At 38.4% G+C, this 20,484-nt stretch overlaps 1 protein-coding gene across 3 annotated transcripts in view; it reads right to left on the reverse strand.

Annotated features, from left to right (window-relative positions):
* Positions 1–2,083: 2,083 nt before the first annotated feature.
* Positions 2,084–20,484, reverse strand: part of CFAP36 (cilia and flagella associated protein 36) — a 28,639-nt gene continuing 10,238 nt past the window's right edge. The window contains exons 4-10 of one of the 3 annotated variants that reach the window (XM_005889467.3): positions 16,190–16,304; positions 12,647–12,734; positions 10,520–10,571; positions 6,258–6,360; positions 3,070–3,119; positions 2,729–2,878; positions 2,084–2,252 (exon numbers count right to left, since the gene is read on the reverse strand). In XM_005889467.3, coding sequence (XP_005889529.1) covers positions 2,151–2,252; positions 2,729–2,878; positions 3,070–3,119; positions 6,258–6,360; positions 10,520–10,571; positions 12,647–12,734; positions 16,190–16,304 — 660 coding nt within the window. In that variant the 3' untranslated portion in view covers positions 2,084–2,150. Of the gene's footprint in view, positions 2,253–2,728; positions 2,879–3,069; positions 3,210–6,257; positions 6,361–10,519; positions 10,572–12,646; positions 12,735–16,189; positions 16,305–20,484 lie in introns of all 3 variants that reach the window. The other 2 variants (XM_070379552.1, XM_005889466.3) reach the window with 2 other exon arrangements.

Genomic DNA, 20,484 nt, shown 5'->3' on the forward strand with positions numbered 1-20,484 from the left:
TGGTTGCTGCTTTTGTTTGGTTTGTTGTAAGTATAAGTAAACTTCATTTTGAGTTATGTTCATTTTACAGTATTTTTTAAAAGCCAGTATGTTTTCCATAGATACTTATTATAGACCACTGTGTCATAACACCAATCTGAATGAAAGAATTCTAAACAAAGGCCAACCTCACAGTAAATATCGCTGATACTAAGAGAAGGTATGCCTTGGGTCCTAAAGTCCTAGCACCGAAGGATCACAGCATGGGGGCAGTAGCTCCTCTTTCATTAAAGGTGCATATAACGGAAACTCCACCTCGTAACAGTCAAGTGACTCAGGAGAACTTAAACAAATATCAGTAAAGTTACTACAGGAAAACATTTTCTTTCAAGCAAGTTTTATCAAGCTCCTTCCCTCTTCTTAGTTCTTGTTAAATTTCCTCTTAGAATCTAAGAAGCCCAGCCTTAAAACATTTCCCTTTCTACTCTTGATTCTTCCTGGTAAAGTAACTTTGAGTTCCAGTAGGAAGTTTTATCTTTATCTTAGGAAGTTTTTCTTTCTGAAGAACTGCCACAGGTGAAACATGTGATGCATTATTATCATAGGAACCTTTTCTTATAGCATATTGTGAATATTTTCTTGAATTACAGGAAAACACTTTCCATGGTACAGATGCTCAGCCACAGTGAAATGAGAGCAAGACTTAAAAATATCGCTTGAAAGGATAACTTAAGATGGCATGTTAGCTGCTGTCCTAAATGACTACCCTCAGGCAGATCAAGATTTTTTATCTTCACTCAGTGAAGCAAGCCAGAGCCCACATTTGTATGCCTGAGGTTCTCTTAAAATAGTTATCTGTAAACATGTATGCAATATAAAACCTATTTTTAATAAAAAGCTTCATGAAATAAATTTCTGTGTTTCAATCACTAGTTTTCCACTTGTCCATGTAAGCAATGAAAATGTGACATATAAAGTAAGGCTGGGTTCTCTCTGCATGTTGACGGTTGGAACTAAGGTAATTTTGGTATCTCGTTTTGGGTGTTTTTTTGGAGGGGGCCATGCCTTTGGGCGTGTGGGATCTTAGTTCCCTGACTGGGGATGGGACCCACACCCCCTGCATTGGAAGCGTGGAGTCTTTCTAGTGGACCATCAGGGAAGTGTTATAATCCCTTTTTAAAAGCTTATAACTATAGATATAAGGAGATAAAATGGAATTATAAATTAAACCTTGGGAGTGGCCTGTAACCAGAAAAGAAGGTGCTTACAGATGACACAAAACAGTTTCTGAAAGGAAGGTTTCTCCTACTGTTTTGTGTTAGCTTTTAGCAAATCGACTACACACCACCCCAGGATCACTTCAAACACACAAGACTACACCCATGGCAGAATTCCCCCTCAAAGAGGCTCAAGCAATTGTTTCTTTATCTGTTTTAATGTTGCTTTTCTAGAAAGAGTAACTGAATATTTTGAACATCCCCCACATCTATTTTTGAAGTCCTATTTGCTCCTGCCTCAATGTAGGGTGCTAAATTCTGCCACAGAGAACCACTATTGCATTACATTGATTACCCTATACCTGTTCACCCACACCTACTGTTAACTCACCCAATCACCACACTGCAACTACACATCTTTTTAAAATGGACATTTTGATCATGAAACTTACCTGCTTTAAAATTTCTGTGACTTCCCACTACCATTATAAAATCTTTAAAACTCTCACATTCCCTATAGGCCTTGCAAATGAGTACCCCACCTATCTCCAATTCCATATGCTAACCTCTTCTCATTGACTGCAGGATCCTGTTTATAACACTGCACTCTTCCCATCTAACACTGGCCACATGAAAGCAGGGACCCAGTCGATCTACCTGATCACTGTATCCTTAGCATGCAGCACAGTGTTTATTAGCACAAACAAAAATGAATAAATGCACTATCACTTGGCTTTCTATACCTTCTCTCCACAAGAGAATATTATTCAGAAATTTGTATTGAACTGGTCTGCATAAGTAACCCACTGCCCTACACCTGAAGAGTTTAATAAAAGTAATCAGCTTATATTTGCATTTATAAACACAAGTCTCTGAAACTAAACAGGTTCAGTTTAAGGATTAAATAATTTATTTTTAAGAAATTTTGAACTGCTTGCTAAATTGTTCTTAAATTTACTTATTAATAACTTCTTCTTTAAGTTTCTCTGCAAGCAATCTCCTCTTTAGTAATGTTTGCTTCTCCTCTGCTGTCATTTCTGGTTTCTCTGTCATTTCCTTAAAAAAAAAAAAAAAAAAATATTGGCTACAGCAGATGATGGGTTCATTTGTCTAAAATTCCTAGCATACTGCCTTGAACAAATAGTAGAGCATTCACAGTGAACTAAAGAAAAAAAAGCCACACATGGGCTGAGTCCCCTAAATTTCTTCTTTGTAAAAATCTCTTAGGGAAGCCTTTTAGAGGTGGTGGCTTAGGGTACTGATGCTGTTCTATGATAAAGTATTTCAAAAGGCTTCGGTAAAACAGACAGCTGACCCTTCAGTGTTCAAAGCAGGGCAAGTAAATCATAAAATTGCTATCATTTCTACCTCACAAAACCCTATCAACCCTTTCACTGCTGAGAAAAGACTTACTTTTCTCAGTGTAGCAGTGCTACACTGTCAGGGAGACTATTATGAATGTGTCTACAAGAGCACATACTCTGAATCCCACCACAGATGTGCAGATTTTCATATACTAGAGCTGGCCGTACCTCCACCTCCCCAGCAGGTTTTCCTTTCTGCTCCGAAGTTTGATTCTGCTTAATCTTCATGTCCTTCCTCATGGACATCAACTTATCTCTCTTCTGTTTTAGATAGTGTTCCCGCTGGCGGAGCTCTTCTGTTCGAAGTGTTGATAAATTCTGGGTCAAATGAGAGCAGGAACTATTTAAATTCAAGACTGCATAATAAGTGGCACAGACACCCACTGACTGATCAAATTAGAAGCTTGAGTCCAAGACCATTATAAAAGCTGGGTGTCTATGGCCACTTACAGTGTTTCTAGTACTTTGTCATTTGCTCATAGTTCTTAAAAAAGAATGTTTTCACTTACTGCTATTGGTCCCTCCATGCTTGCATGTTCGAAGCCAGGAATCTTCAGGCCTTTTTGTGGGAGAGAGGAAGTTTCAGGCAACATTTCCAGCTTTCTTGTCAAAGGTTGCACTGATTGATTAGCAAAATGCACTTTAACTTCTGGTAGTAATTAGAGAGACCAATTAGAATATATTAAGTTATGCTAGACTTACCAAAATGAGCTAATGTTAATAACACTTGGGTTTTTTCTCTCATTCATTCACAAGCATTGGTTCAGTGCCTCTGTTGTGCTAGGCACTGGGTGAAAACAAATAATCATGGTCTCGGGCCTCAAGGAGCTTTAACTATGGTTTCTTGTTGGCATTTTGACAAATACCAAGCTCCTGCTGTTTGGTACTATAGCTACAAAAAGATATAATTCTTGTCTAAAGATTAGAACTATTGTAATACAAGGTTGCCATATAAGCCAGGTAAAGAATCCACCTGCCAATATAGGAGATGCAGGGTTTGATTCCTGGTTCAGGAAGATCCCCTGGAGAAAGAAATGGCAACCCATTCCAATACTCCTGCCCGGGAAATATCATGAACAGAGGAGCCTGGCCAGCTACAGTCCATGGGATTGCAAAGAGTCAGAAATGACCTGCCGAATAAAGTGCACTAAAATCCCTTACTAACAGTGTAACTGTCCTTCAGACTTTGGCCTGCAGGCAAAAACTGTTAAGTGACCTTGTATTTGCAGAACAATTAATATAAAGCTACAAGTAGTATCAGTAAGGTGTAAGTATATCCTAAAGATAACTATAAACCTACTAACATATTAAGAAAATGTAAAGATTTTAAAGTAAGTAGAATTTGGAAGCAGATGTAACATGAGCACTCAACACCTTCCAATTATCTGGTAACTGTGCCAAGAGACGAGATTAACATGCTAATTGCTTTTCTGAGCCATTTTTTATTATAAGGTGGGGATTTTAAAGACAAACATTTTCACTATAATACATGGACTACGAAAGACAGCAAGTGAGAGCAAAGACTCACATAAAAATGATGCCAAGAACTAAAGGCATGATGGGAGAACATGATATACATGTCTCTAAACAATTAAAAATCTTGCCAGCACAGTAAAACCAGAAATAGAACTTTGCATGAGCAAGAAATTTGCCCAAGGACCACTGTTTAGCACTGGGTGAGCAGACTGACTGTAGGGCCAAGGAGGTTAGAGGAAAAGTTCTTCGGGCTCTTGGACTGAAAGGGAAGTTTCCATGAAAGAGATGAGGCTGCCGTTAACACTCCAACCAACCTATACAGGAAGCTACAGGACTATCTATAAGAGAAACGAAGATGAGCTTCATTCAACAAGTTGGTCAAAATATGCAAAGTTAAAATGCCATTCATATGATAATGACTTTAAGCAGAGATGGACTTGAACCACGAGCTGGGCGCATGGGGTGGGGTGGGGGAGATTCCAGGCACATAAGCATTTCTATTCATGTACTTGTTCTGGACAGTTCCTGCCTTCAGTTTGTTGTCATAAACATCTTTTATATTCTAACTTGAACCTAGAGAAAAAAATGCCTGAGGCCAAAATACGTAGCTTGTCTAATTTCTATGAATAGAGACTCGAAAAGCCAGCTAGCTTAAAGGAAAATCACATGATCACTGGCAACCCCGAATCTACCGAAAAACAGAAGTTACCCATTTCTAGCAGGAACCAAGGAAAGATGTGGGCAATGGGATAAGCAGGAAGCCAAACACCTTTATGATTCCTCCCACGTTAGGCCTTTCTCTTGGGCTCCTATCACTTTGTATGAAGCGATTCCCTGGAATATCAGATATACTCATTTTTTTAAAATAGAACAGTTTTTAAAACTTAAAGTCATTACTTTTAAAATTACCTTCCATTGTTTCTCTGTTAATGTGCATAACTGAGTTACAAATGGTTTGAAATTAAGATTTTTATAGCTTAATAGTCTGATAAGCAAATATATTCAAATTATGTCAGACATGAGATTTGAACAGTACATGTACTTGTGTGTTTTAGTTGCTCAGTCATGTCCGACTCTCTGCGACCCCATGGACTGTAGCTCGCCAGGCTCCTCTGTCTATGGAATTCTCCAGGCAAGAGTACTGCAGTGGGTTGCCATTCCTTTCTCCAAGGGATCTTCCTGACCCAGGCCTCAAACCCAGGTCTCCCACATTGCAGAAGATTCTTTACCATCTGAGCCAAATCTAAATTATTAGATTTGCTAAGAATCAAAAAGCAAGTTAAATTTATAAAACTGCTTCTGTTTCACATGCCCATTATTTTATCAACTAAGAATACAGTTCCTTAAATTAGTTGATAAACATCAAACCTATCTATCTCAATTATAAAACTTCTGCAAAGTGCAGAAAAATACAAGACTTGAAGTCAGAAGACCAAGGGAAGTCACAGTCTCACTATTTAAGAGCTCAGTTACTTTGGACATCACTAAACTTCCTTGAATTTCTAGTTTAAAAAAATAAAAGAAAAGTAAGGATCATAATATCTACCTCATGGAGTTACAGGGTTTTTAAACTGAGAAAAGGACATGTATCTAAAAAATGTAGAAATCCAAAATAAAAATGAGCTACATACATCATCATATTCAAGTTCTGCTTCAGAATTACCTCTCTTATACAACAAATCAGAATACTGAAAATGGTTTCCCACATACTTAACAAGATCATCTACTAACATTTCCCACAAGGAGTCTCCTCAATTTTAGTTTCAATGACAGTTTAAGACTAAATTTCTGAACAAACTGGATACCTTTTAGTTACTGTGTTTTAATTCACTAGGAAAATAAATTAATATTATCTTTCCATGTTCAGCTTCTAACTTCCACACATCATCTGATTGTGATAAAAGAAGAAAGTAGCAAATGTTACATGACCATACCTTGAATGCTGTAGTCATGGCCTACAGGCTGGGGGCTTCCCAAGGAATTCTGCTCACTGCTCTGGGTTCCAAGCTTCACTTAGAAATTTAGGGGCTACACCCTCTCTGTCAGCTGAATATCTCCTATAGGCAATCTCTTTAGCTAAATTCACAAAGAGCATTAAACACCAATGGCCACTGAACCTCACAGGGTTTTTGAAGCTGAAGCATGTATGAGAAAACAACACACTCTTAACAATGTTTAAGTATTCATATTATTCAGAAATTTGGCTACACGTCAACCTTACCTGACGCTGGGTGTGCAAAATGTTCACCATCCCCTTGGGAATTACTCATTTTTGCCGTTTCATTGGCCTGCATCGGATGCTCTTCTGTTTTGGCCTCTGATAACTTCAGGCATCAAGAACACAATTTAGAAAATATTTTAGATTAATTTTGAATCATTCACTACTTAACAGATTCAAACATATTAGTTTCAAAAATTACTGTCTACTAAAAAGAAGACTGAGCACCACAGAATTGATGCTTTAACTTAAAATAATCTAAAAAATACAATAATAATAATACCAGTACTCTGACATGCCTGAGGCAGCCACAAACTGATTTACAGCACACCTACTTTTATTGCACTTCAACTTACTGTCTTTACTACTGTGTTGTTTTTTTGTTTGTTTTTTCTTTTTTACAAACTGAAGGTTTGTGGCAATTCTGTATCAAGCAAGTCTATAGGCACCATTTTTCCAACAGCATTTGCTCACTATGTCTCTGTGTCACATTTTGGTAATTCTTGCAATATTTTCAACTTTTTCATTATCATATTTATTATCATATCACCAGTGATCAGTGACCTTTGACGTTACTATTGTGCCTGTTTTGGGGCACCACAAATCGCAGCCTTATATATGAGACAGTGAACTTAACAGACGAAAGTTGTGTGTTTTCTGACTGCTCCACTAACCGGTTGTTCCCTTACTTCTCTCCCTCTTCTCAGACCTTCCTATTCCTTGAGACACAAAAATGCTGAAATTAGGCCAATTAATAACCCTACAGCGGCCTCTAAGTGTTCAAGTGAAAGGAAAAGTCACAGGTCTCTCACTTTAAATCAAAAGCTAGAAATGATTACATTTAGTGAGGAGGTGTGTTGAAAGCTAAAACAGATCAAAGGCTACGCCTCTTGCACCAAACAGTTAACCAAGTTGTTAACGCAAAGGGAAAGCTCTTGAGGAAATTAAAACTGCTACTCCAGTGGACACAACTGATATGAAAGTGAAACAGCCTTACTGCTGATATGGAGAAAGTCTTAGTGGTCTGGATAGAAGAACAAGCCAGCCACAACATTCCTTTAAGCCCAAAGCTTAATCCAGAGCAAGGTTCTATAAAGGCTGAGAGGGGTGAGGAAGTTGCAGAAGAAAAGTGTGAAGCTAGCAGAGGGTGGTTCATGAGATTGAAGAAAAGAAGCTGCCTCTGCAACACACAAGCACAGGGTGAGGCAGCAAGTGCTAATGCAGAAGCTGGGACAAGCCATCCAGAAGATCTCACGAACAAAACTAATGAAGGCGGCTCAGTGGTAAAGAATCTGTCGGCCAATGCAAGAGACACAGGTTTAATCCCTGGATCAGGAAGATGCTCTGGAGAAGGAAATGGCAAACCACTCCAGTATTCTTGCCTGGGAAATCCCATGGACAGAGGAAACTGGTGGGCTACAGTCCAAGGGGTTGCAAAAGAGTTGGACACAACTTAGTAATCACAACAACAACACTATCAGCAGATTTTTAATGTAGATGAAACAGCCTACCACTGGAAGAAGATGCTATCTCGGACTTTCATAGGAAGTGAGGATAAGTCAATGCCCAGCTTAAAAGCTTCAAAGGACATACTGTCTTATTAGAGGCTAATGCATAATAAGGCCCTTAAGTTCAGTTCAGTCACTCGGTCATGTCCGACTCTTTGCGACCCCATGGACTGCAGCACGCCAGGCCTCTCTGCCCATCACCAACTCCCAGAGTTTATCCAAACTCATGTCCATTGAGTCGGTGATGCTATCCAACCATCTCATCCTCTGTCATCCCCTTCTCCTCCTGCCTTCAATCTTTGCCAGCATCAAGGTCTTTTGAAATGAGTCAGCTCATCAGACCTGGTGTGCTGCAGTCCATGGGGTCACAAAGAGTCAGATACAACTGAGCAACTGAACAACAACAACACACAGCTCATGGATCAAGGAGCAATTTCAACTTTCAAGCCTTATTCTTTAAGAAATGTATTTCATAAGGCTACAGAGGCCATAGATAGTGATTCCTCTCATGGATCTGAGAAAAGGCAATTGCAAACCTTCTGGAGAGAATTTACCAGTTTAGATGCCATTAACAACCTCTGTGATTCATTGGGAAGAGGTAGAAATAACAACATTAACAGGAGTTTGGAAGAAGTTGATTCTACTCCTCATGGATGACTTAAGAGGGGTTCAAGACTTCAGTGCAGGAAGTAATTACAGATGTGGACGAAACAGCAGGAGAACCAGAATTAGAATTGGAGCCTGAAGGTGTGCCTGAATAGCTATAATTTCATGACAAAATTTTAAAGCGTCAGGGAGTTGCTTCTTATGTATAAGCAAAGAAAATGGTTGCCTGAGGCAATCTGCTCCCAGGGAAGATGCTGTTGAAATGACAACAAAGGATTTAGAACATTACACAAATTAAGTTGATAAAAGTAGCAGCCAGGTTTGAGAAGACCGACTCCAAAACTGAAAGAAGTTCTACTGTGGGTAAAATACAATCAAACAGCACTTCATGCTACAGTGAGATTGTTCATGAAAGGAAGAGTTAAATACTGCAGCGAACTTCACTGTTGTCTTATTTTAAGAAACTGCCACAACCATCCCAACCTTCAGCAGCCACCACCCTGGTCAGTCAGCAGCCATCAGCACAGAAGCAGGACCTTCCACCAGCAAAAAAATTACAACTCGCCAAAGGCTCAGATGATGGTCAGCATTTTTTAGAAATAAAATAATTTTTAATAAAGATATGTACATAATTTTTAGACATAATGCCATTGCACAATTAAAAGCCTACAGTTTAGTGTAAACTAACTTTTATATGTGCTCAGAAACCAAAATACATTTGTGATTTATTGTATTATTATCTTCACTTTATTGCAGTAGTCTAGAACCAAACTCACATCTCTCAGGTATGCCTATATTTCCCCATTTCTAAAATAAGATGCTGCATTTAAACCAAAGAAATCACTTAAATCTTGGAAAGAACTAAGTAAAATAATTCATTTTTCCATAAAAATAGGAAAATCCAATCGCATGTAACTTTTTAGGTAATTCATGGATACCTGCGTCATAAGTTTCTATATATGCTGAGTGATGGAAACACAAGGACTGAAATTATTATCAGCTCTACTTTTGTGTGTTTGAAAATTTCCGTTAAAAAAAGTCTAAAAAAAAAGCATATGACCCTAAAACATATTATTATTCAAGAATCCTGATATAGTTTATTTATAAATCAGAAAGTTAAGACTGTCTTCTTCTTCTTTTTTTTTCTGGCCACATCACGCAGCTTGTAGGATCTTAATTCCCCAACGAGGGATAGAACCTAGGCCCACAGCAGTGAAAGCACTAAGTTCAAATCACTGGGCCACCAGGGAATTCCCAATACTACTGTCTACTGATAACAGTTCTGAATAGTTTCTGTTCTATATTCTTATATTAAAAAATAGTATTATCTATGAATTTCACCTCCACTTACTGAAAGGATAGTTAGTCAAAAAGAAATAAATCCCCAGTAAATCCTAAAAATCTCTCTTCTGCTCTTCATTGGGTACCTTGGAGTAAAATAGGTTTTTTCAAAGACAGTAAACGATACAAGCATGAATCACGGTGATTGAGGAAAAAAAAGGAAAATGACTATCAAGTGACTGAGAATTAGTTTATATTAGTTTTCCCTCTCCGGGGAGATTCGGGAAAATGTGGAAAGAGAGGCAGCTAGAAAAGGGGAGAGGAAAAATTAAATGTTAGTTTCCTTCACCTCAACCAGATACATGTTTAATTTTTCCTTAGGAAAAATTAGGCACTTTAGGGAAACCGTTTTTAATGAAAGAACAGTACACCAGGAAATGTGAAACTGAGTCATTCTGCTTCAAGCTGGCAGCGTTAAAGTCTACAGGGGACCCTCAATAGTAACTGCAGCTGCTGTTTCAAAACAGTAAAGGAATCAAAGCAAGTGGGGAAGTCAAATATTTTCTTAATCTTCTTTTATTCATAAAATTAACGGGAATTTCTATTAAAAATTCCCCCAAATATGAATAGTATTAAGTTTTTTTGGAGTGAATAATCTCATTCTTTACTGAGAATTTAAAAGGCAGGTCATTGGACAAATTATAAAGTGAATAAAGAAGTATAAATGCTCAGAACCACCAAGAAAATATGAATACTCTGAGGAACTGTGTCATTTCACCTAAGCTTAAACTTTAACAGAAATCCTAGGTGTGAACTTAAGGGATAACAGCAATGAAATACGTCTATTATATGAGTATGTTTTATAGGCACCTGCTTTTTTCTCTTCCTTTCTTCCTCCTGGTCATACTCCTCTTTTGATTTTCTGAAATACACAAAAATAAAGTAGAAAAGTAAACTTTCTCTTTTGGTCAAAGAACAAATATTCAACAAGCAACATACTAACCAAAGCGTACAATATATGCAAAGAATTTTGGAAACAAAGATGGAAATAATCAGGCTTCACTTAAAGCAGCTTACAATCAACTGAGAGAGACATACACAGACATAAATAGCATAATATGGTTAGCTACACAAAACACAGGTTTACTCATATCCTGTGTGAAGGACTTCTGGCTGAACAAAATTCAACAGGTTTGAAATTCTAAACCCAAATCTGAATGGCAAATCCCATGAATATGGATTCTGATCTCTTACTTTAGACAGATCAGTTACATGTCCCCTGATAAGATCCATTTCTCTCCTCATTTTAGTTTTTCCATGGCAGATGAGCTATCACAAAGCTCTCCTGATGCCCTTATACCAAAGCCTTACCAGCTTTGTAAACTGCTCACAAAGGCCATCTGATTTAGGAAAATAGCCAAGTCAGCTCTCTTACATGTCCATAACTAAGTTCCACTGTTTATACAGTAGCACACCCCCACCAAAAGCCTACAGAAAATAAAATCTAGAAGTACAATACTGACCAGGTTTCAAACTACCAATCAACCAACAGAAGCAACCAGTAGAAGTCAAAACTACCAGTCTTCTAAACCAACTACCGAATATCCTGAACTCTTCCAGTCTGTAAACTCAAAGCTCTCTGTGTTGTCTCAGGCTCCTATATGCCCTCACCTGGCACGCAGGAAAGGAGGACTTGGCAGGAAAGGCCTAGGTTCACCCACACATTTGCCTCCCTCCCCACACTCACGCAAATCCCCTGAAATGAAGGACTAAATCCTAGAGCTCCTGCCACAAACTCCCACTAGGCCCACGCTCCTAACCACCTCCCTCCTGCTTTGGAACTGTGGACAAGTTGGGAAGGTGGGAGGACCACAGGATGCTTGAAGATTGTCACGTATGTGGTTAGAATGCAGAGCCAGGGCCCCTGAAGGCCAAGGTTCACTCTGCAGGGGACACAGCAGCTGTAGGAATCCTTTTGCCTTAAACCTATACATCCCCATAGACTTAAATATTACATACTGCAATTGCCCCTCCCTTCTCAAACTCCCATAGAGGTCAGGGGACAACAGGCTTTAGGGGTAAAAAAAAATCCCCTTTACTGGACTGCACATTCCATGCCAGGCATTTGTCTGACAAACACATAATAGATAAGAAAGTGAAAGTCGCTCAGTCATGTCCAACTCTTTGCAACCCTATGAACTATACAGTCCATGGAATTCTCCAGGCCAGAACACTGGAGTGGGTAGCCTTTCCCTTCTCTAGGGGATCTTCCAAACCCAGGGATCGAACCCAGGTCTCCCACATTGCAGGCAGATTCTTTACCAGCTGAGCCACAAGGGAAGCCCATATATAAGAGGTTAGCAAGTAGTCAGCTATTTGGTCTGTGGAGCCTGGATGTCCAGCCTTCTACCATGAGACACCTGTCATGAGCCTCCTCTAATACCAAGATCCAGAAGCCATGCAGTCTCCTGCTCAGCTCAGGCCACAACAGCCCTTCCAAGCATCAGACTGCATCTACCGTACCTTGTTTCCATTGATGGCTAGTTTCCTAGGCCCATGATGTGAGTGGAAGAAGACCCTCCCATTTGGGCTGATGTGTCCATTAAGAAATGTAATACATACATGAGTGAGTGAAGTCACTCAGTCGTGTCCAACTCTTTGCAACCCTGTGGACTGTACCCCACCAGGCTCCTCCGTCCATGGGATTCTCCAGGCAGGAATACTGGAGTGGGTTGCCATTTCCTTCTCCAGGGGCTCTTCCCCACCCAGGGATCAAACCCAGGTCTCCCGCATTGCAGGCAGACGCTTTAACCTCTGAGCCACCAGGGAAGCCAATACATACATAGTTATAACAAATAAAATGATAAATCATGTTCATGATCTTCAGGAAAGAATTTAGATATTTTACTAGTTCACAGTATTTTTTGGGTAAAAAGTTTACGTACAGATCATATTGCAATGTTATTAATGATCCATTCAAATAATTAAAGAGGATACCTAAGAACTTCTTTCAGGATTTTCATCTCTTCCTGTTCAAGGTCACTGACCACATCAGAACCATCTGTTAAGCAGTCAGGTAATACACCTGTTCAAAACCAGAGATCACACAGGAGAATATCAACTCAACTGAAAACATTTTATTTCTCACTATTCTAGTTCATCAAGAAGTACAAAGTAGTTTATTAAGATCTATCACTTAAAAAAAATGTTTTATGCTATTATATTTTATCTTTTTAACTATGGTCTTTTTAACTTTTTCTTCTTTTAAGGAATCAGCTCCACAAACAAAACAAAACAAAACAAAAAACCTCACAACTTTACCTAGAAATGACTCTTGGTAGCTATGTATTGTCTGTTTAAAATAATAATAATATATGATAATAGAAATTAATTAATATAATCTATTGTCTTCCATAATCATATACTACACAGGACATACACAATGAAATTAACAAGCTCCTAATAATGAAACTATGCTCTCAGAAGTATTATTTAAAAGGGAAAAGAGTTTACAAAGCAATATATAAAATACTTTGTTAATTGAAACAGCATGTTAACACTCTTCATTCATACTACAACATATGCTACCAAAAGAGCCCTGCTTACTACATGCAAAAAAGCATGGTGCTAAGCACTTAAGGGGAATATAAAGATGAATAAAACAGTCTCTGCTCTCAGACCTTCTATTCAGATATTGGGCTAATAAGTATAAACTAGAGCAGTACCAACTTTAGCCCAAGGCAGAACAATTTATGGCAAGTAATTTTAAGTATTGGTTTAATTTACTTTATTACCTATATCTTCCTGATAAGCAGGTAGATGATAATAAGTGTTCTGCTTTTATCTGTAATTAGTATATTCCCAAAACATTAACAGTATATCCCCTAATTTTTACCTTTCATTTCTTTATCCATATATGATGATGGGATTTTGGATCTGTTCTAAATTAAAGTAGCTTTATTATTCTAATGCCCTTGATGTTGAAGTACATTTTAAATTAAACTTTTCATTTTGAGATAATTGCAGATTCACATGCAGTTGTAAGAAATAATACAGAGAGATGCTATGCACTCTTTACCCAGGTTCCCTCAGTGAAACATCTTTGAAAACTGTAGTATAGTATCACAACCAGAAAACTGACTTCTATATAACCCACTGATCTTAAGTGCATTTTTGCTTAGTCAAAAGCTACATAATTAGTATTCTCCTACTGATCTAAGGAAAATTTTAAAAACTAGGAAAGAATAAAACAACAATGTGCAATACTTCAAAACCATCAAAATATTGCTCTGATTTGCACTTGTCCCAAATTCTTTGATAAGATACAACCAGAATTCCTAGAGCCTTTGAATTTTTCTCACACAAACAGTCTGCAGTTTTGAGTATAATCAACTTTGTTCTAAGGTACTTTCCCCTGGATTTATGTTAAGTGAGATACTTAAATACAAGTATTAAAAATTCTGTGGCAGAAACTAAGTATTAGTTTATGTTTAAATGCAAGCAAACTGTCCCACCCTGCAGTTTGACTGCAGCAGCATTCCACATCATTCCCCTGGTCCTCCCTTGCTAATAGAAGCCATCTGTGTGCAGCTACCAGGCAGCCAAGTACTTAGAGGCAGGGCCCAGCCCCACCCCACAAGAGTGAGTCATGATTTAAGCCAATCACCATGGTCTCATTTCCCCCTGCCAGAGGGTTTATAAAGCCATGTGAATCCAATCCTGACCAATAGGACCTGAGAGGAAAATTCCTAAGGGGCTTCTATGAACGTGTTGTCTTGCTTATAAAAGGAGATGTACAGGAAGAAGCATTGCTTTTCTTCATGAGATATTGTTGAGTGTGCACTCAATGACGCTCGAGCGCAATCATGAAAGAAGATCCTGAGAGTGGCAGAGTAAAGGTGGAAGTGTCAAGGTCCTTGAAAACATCACTGAGCCCCACCAAATGAACCAAGCCTGGACCTGTCTGTCTTCCTTCCCTTCCTCTACTTCTGGTTCTGTGAGATGACAATTTCTTATTGCTTAGGCCATTTTCTCTGAGGTATTTTGCTAATGGCAACTTGAGGTACCCAGCTGATACAAGCTATGGTTACCTGTTCTCTTTTAATTAAAATTTCCTTGTTTCCAGTTAAATTCTAAAGACTGCAGAGTGCCATTATCAAGTTTCCTATTTCTTTTATCAAAAGGTCCCCTAAAGCAATGTGAAATAACATAAAGTAATTATTCAGATTCTCTATCCTATAGGTCAGAATAAAAAGCATAGTTGCAGGAAAACACAAGAGAAAAGGATCATATGAAGCAAACCATGGTAGAGAAACAAAGAGAAAGAGACTGTTTTCCAAACTTTACACAAAAGCTGCAGTTCAGTGTCATGCATTGTTCAGGGTTAGGGTGGTATTATCTCCACATCATGTGCAACAGTCTTTCCTGCTGTGAAATGCATTTTAGAGAATAGATATGATGGTAGTTGGCTCTAGGGGTATGGTCTTTACTCACTTCAGGCAAATGAGAGGAGAACCCACAACAGTCTAACCCACACAGACCCTCCAACAATCTAATGTTTGCCACGTAACAACAGAAGCCCTATTGCTGCATATGCCAGACCCTTAAAAGCAAATAGTACAACTAAACTATAGCTCTAATATGCTCAAGAAATAAGCAAAGAAAAGGCCCCACTGCCAAACCATTAGAGAGTATATAGGCATGATAAGGAATATCTGTGGCAATCTATTAAGCAAAGGAACACACAGGTATTAAGGTCACTAGAGTCCGAAATGGGAAACTTAGATATGCATCTGGGTTGAAAAAGAGATAGTACAGTAACAAGAAGTATGGTTAGAAACTCTGATGTTTTGAATCAAGATGTCAAGTAGAATTCAAGTACACAGGAAGGGAAGAAAAGCAGGAAGAGCTAGGAAAAAACTGAGTTCAGGTAGAGAATTAAGGAAAGGATAAAGCTAAAGGTGGTCACCAGGACTGTGGGCTGTTTCCTCTTCAGCCTTATGGTGGCATAATGCTATCTGCCCACTGTCCTAGTTCTCAGTGCCACCCCAAGACCAGCAGCTTCAGCATCAGCTAGGAACTTGTTAAAAATACGAAGTACTAGGCCCCACTCCAGACCTACTGAGTCAGAAACTGGGACACAGGCATGGGTTTCAACAACCCCTCAACTGCTTCTAATTGCTCACTAAAGCTTTAGAACCACTGTCTTCGTTAAGCCAGGAGGGAAAAAGTAACTGTACACTCAACAGTAACTGTAACTGTGACCACGCAAAAATACTGACTTTCATAAACATGATGGCTGAGCAGAAAAACTGAGCTCTCTGAAACCTAAAACGTTAAATCAAATTCTGCTCTGCTTTCTTTGAGATTTCAACCAATCAGTTATCAGGAAGTTTACACTCTAGTATCTCTTAAGTCAGTCTTAGATTTTCAAACTTGAAATAAATTTATACAAAACAGCAACGTTAAGATCATATTAGTTAAAACTAACACCAAAACAAAATGCACTTAGCACTTAGATTTCTAAATTCAACCTTTTACCATTTCTCTCTTGAATTATTCGAATGGCTTGCAGCTGCATTTCAGTATTTTTCTCGACCATCATTGCTTTAAAGATAGTAAAATCTTCTGCTGCCAATACAGGTTGCAAAATGGCCTGTGGAAAGAAGTCAGGAAGTTACAGAACTATTTCCCACACACTCAAATCACTTCCACTGCAAAAGGTGCATTAATTCAAGAATGCTGCATTATTATTTATGACTAGATGACTCAAAAGGACAATTTTAAGATTTTTTTCTAAAAGCCTTTAAAGTAGGGTTCTCAAGAGGCTGATCTTCCAACCCCTCCCACCCGCACAAGGCTGGGACACACAAGACACATTTTCCAAATGAGCCAGTGCTGAGCAACGCTGATAAACAACACAGGAATGAGTCTTACTCTTTTAAAGTTACCACTTCAGTATACAAATCTGTTTTTCAGTCAAAATAATGATAACTATTTGGTTTAGACTCTGTCAATCTGAAATTTGGGGCTTCCCTGGTGGCTCAGTGGTTCAGAATCCTCCTGCCAATCCAGGAGATGTGGGTTCAGTCCCTGGGTCAGGAAGATCTCCTGGAGGAGGAAATGGCAACCCACTCCAGTATTTTTGCCTGGAAAATCCCACGGACAGAGGAGCCTGGTGGCTACAATCCATGGGGTCACAAAAGAATCGGACACAACTTAGTGACTAAACAACAACCACCTGAAATTTACTGTTTAGTGATAAAGCAGTAAGTACAAATAATCCTTTAATTAATAAAACTGCCAAATTAAATTAGAATAAATGCCAAAATTCACTTCATGGCAAATAGATGGGGAAACAGTGAAAGACTTTATTTTCTTGGGCTCCAAAATCACTGAAGATGGTGACTGCAACCATGAAATTAAAAGACATTTGCTCCTTGGAAGAAAAGCTGACTGAGATAGCAAATATTAAAAAGCAGAGATATTACTTTACCAACAAAGGTCCATCTAATCAAAGCTATGGTTTTTCCAGTAGTCGTGTATGGATGTGAGAGTTGGACTACAAAGAAAGCTGAGTGCTGAAGAAATGATGCTTTTGAACTGTGGTGTTGGAGAAGACTCTTGAGAGTCCCTTGGACTGCAAGGAGATCAAACCAATCAATCCTAAAAGAAATCAGTCCTGAATATTCATTGGAAGGACTGATGCTGAAGCTGAAGCTCCAATACTTGGGCCAACTGATGCGAAGAGCTGACAGTGGAAAAGACTCTGATGCTGGGAAAGACTGAAGGCACAAGGAGAAGGGGATAACAGAGGATGAGATGGTCAGATGTCATCACTGACTCAACAGACATGAGTTTGAGCAAGCTCCAGGAGTTGGTAATGCATAGGGAAGCCTGGCATGCTGCAGTCCACGGGGTCGCAAAGAGTCAGACATGACTGAGACACTGAACTGAGTGAAATGCCAAAAAAATGGAGTCTGGAAAATAAACGTAATGTGGTAGGAATAATGTGAGAACACAACAGGAGTAGTCCTATAGGCAAAAAGTTTCATGGAAGAGACAGAAATTATGTGAAATCTTTTTCTAGATGAAACTGAAGTGTAATAAATTAAGAAACAATAACAGTATCTACCCTGCAATGCGCTGTGCTTAGTCACTCAGTAGTGTCCAACTGTTTGCAACCCCATAGGCTGTAGCCTGCCAGGCTCCTCTGTCCATGGGGATTCTCTAGGCAAGAATACTGGAGTGGGTTGTCATGTCCTCCTCATCTACCCTAGAGCACCCAAATTAACACTCCTTTAGCTACAGAGAACTACAGAGAACTATTATTATATAAAAAAGCAAACAAATTCCCAAGCCAATCAGTAAGAAGAATAAGCTTTGAAATGCATGAAAACCCAGAAGAAAATACTCAGACCTTGTTCACCTTACTAAACCTTATTTCAAGCTTTACATGACATTCATGAAAAAGCCGACCACAGGAATCACACAGAGGCAACCAAGGGTGTGCTACTGTTCACCAGGTAGGCAGCAGTGATAATGTCAAAGACACATCGCAACAAATGTTCCATCAAAGAGTGCTAAGCAAAGAGGAAGGAGTCCCTCCAGCAGCAACCAGCTCACATTCCAGACAAAAGCAATACAGTCAAACAAAGTGCAAAAGTAGTGACATTTACAAGGAGTCAACTGTAGGAAAAAAAAGAAAGTTTCTAGTCCTTTAAATTCACATATACTGTTCAAAAGGCCAAGGGCAGGGGCGGCAAACAGGCTTCATTGGTGTTTACCCGAAAGTTACAGCCCATAGAGCAGTATTAAAGACAAGTGCAGTATAAAATAGAACAGTGAGAGACTACTATATAGCACAGGGAACTCTGTGGTGCTCTGTGGTGACCTAAATGGGAAGGAAATCCAGAAAAAGAGGGGATAGATGTATGTACACATTATGGTCGATTCACTTCACTATATAGCAGAAACTGACACAGCCATGTAAAGTAACTAAACCCCAATTTAAAAAATAATTTTTAAATTTCCTTTAAAAATAAAAAATATTTAAATAAAGACAACTGTAGCCAGCCTGTGTAATAGAGTTAGTATATATGATCTGCCAGGGAACCTTTGTGGGATTATACAACCACATAACATTGTTCTTGGTCTTCTTAGACTTATCAGTAATATCAAGTTCTCTATCCTCATCACTGACAAACACTTGAAGGGCGCTGCTGCTGATGGCATTGTGTCAGCTAGAGCTATCAGCAAGTCTGCATTTGAGCTGATCCTTAAACATATAATGCAGGGCTTTTCAAAGGGTATTTTTAACCCTTCTAAGAAATGCAGGAAAGAAGGACTATTAAATGCATGTTCCTGAGCCCTACCCTAGACATAATTAATCTAAATTTCTGGACAAAGGGTACCCATGTATCTCCCCAGATAATTCTTATAACATTTAAGTTTGAGAACTATTGATACAATGGGGGAAAAAAATAAGCCCCTGATATCAAAAGCTACTTTGAGCTTAACCATATGTTAGCTGTTTGATTCTGTATACATCATTTAGGCTTCTGGGCATTAGCTTCTTCACCTGCAAATTAGCATAATAATAACAACAATAATGGCAACCCACTCCAGCAGTCTTGTCTGGAGAATTCCATGGAGTATCCTGGATTACATTCCATGGGATCGCAAAGAGTCTGCGCACAACTGAGCGACTAACACTAACACTTGTCAATTCTAAGACTCAATAATCAGCAAAATAAACCATTATTTCATGTACCAATAAGAAAAGGAAAAAACCCTATCAATTAAATTATAACATGCCATCAATTACAAAATGCATTTTCATTGAAGAGATATTTATGATAGAAAATTTTCATTTGAGAATGAAGGAAATATAGTAACTTTCTGGCTGGGTATTAGAATTCAGCAGTGCAAGAAAGCATTTTTTTTTTTAAAAAGTCCTATAGTAATTGTTCTGGGCCTTTTGATTAAATATCAAACTGTACTAAACCTAACTGTACAGCAATTGGGCTATTCTGGTCCAAGGAAATGGATCATCCTTTGCCTAAGAGCTTCCAATAAGGGTAATTAGAGGAACTAAATACAGGAGTTACTCCAAAAAGCTAGCAAGTGGTTTAAAAACAAAAACAATCTTAAGTATCCTGTAAATTAATTGAAATGTCAAACTACTTTGAAAGAAGACTATGAGATAAATGGTATAAATAAATAAATGTGGTGTCATATATGTTTGAGAAAAGCACATTGACAAAAATATGAACATTGAGTCTTTCAGAATCTGACTTAAGTGAGTTTTAAAAACCTCCAAACATGTTCATACTTAGCCTAAAGTTAAAAGTGATTTCATGCATTTATGCTACTCTATTAATAGAACCACAAGAAGAAACAGATGAATTCACTACTATAGGTGGAAACTTCAATAACGGACAGAATCTGCTGGCAGAAAATCAACAAAGAAATAACTGAACTGAACAGCACCTTCCATCAACTAGATCAAATTGACATTTTTCCAACAACAGAAAAATACATTCTCTTCAAGTTCACATGGAACATTCACCAAAATAGACAACATTTCAGGCCATAAAACACACCTTAATAAACTTAAAAGAACAGGAGTCATATAGAGGATACTCTCAGACCCAACAGAATTAAACTAGAAAACAGTAACAGAACAACAGCTAGAAAAACCTAACATACTTGGGAGATTAAGAAACACACTTTAAAACAGCACATGGATCAAAGAAGTAGTCTTAAGAGAACCTCTAAAAATATTTCTAACTAAATGAAAATACAACTTATCAAAAATGTGTGGGGTGTAGCAA

This window comes from Bos mutus, chromosome 11 (genome assembly GCF_027580195.1).
Source record: "Bos mutus isolate GX-2022 chromosome 11, NWIPB_WYAK_1.1, whole genome shotgun sequence".
Taxonomy (NCBI): domain Eukaryota; kingdom Metazoa; phylum Chordata; class Mammalia; order Artiodactyla; family Bovidae; genus Bos; species Bos mutus.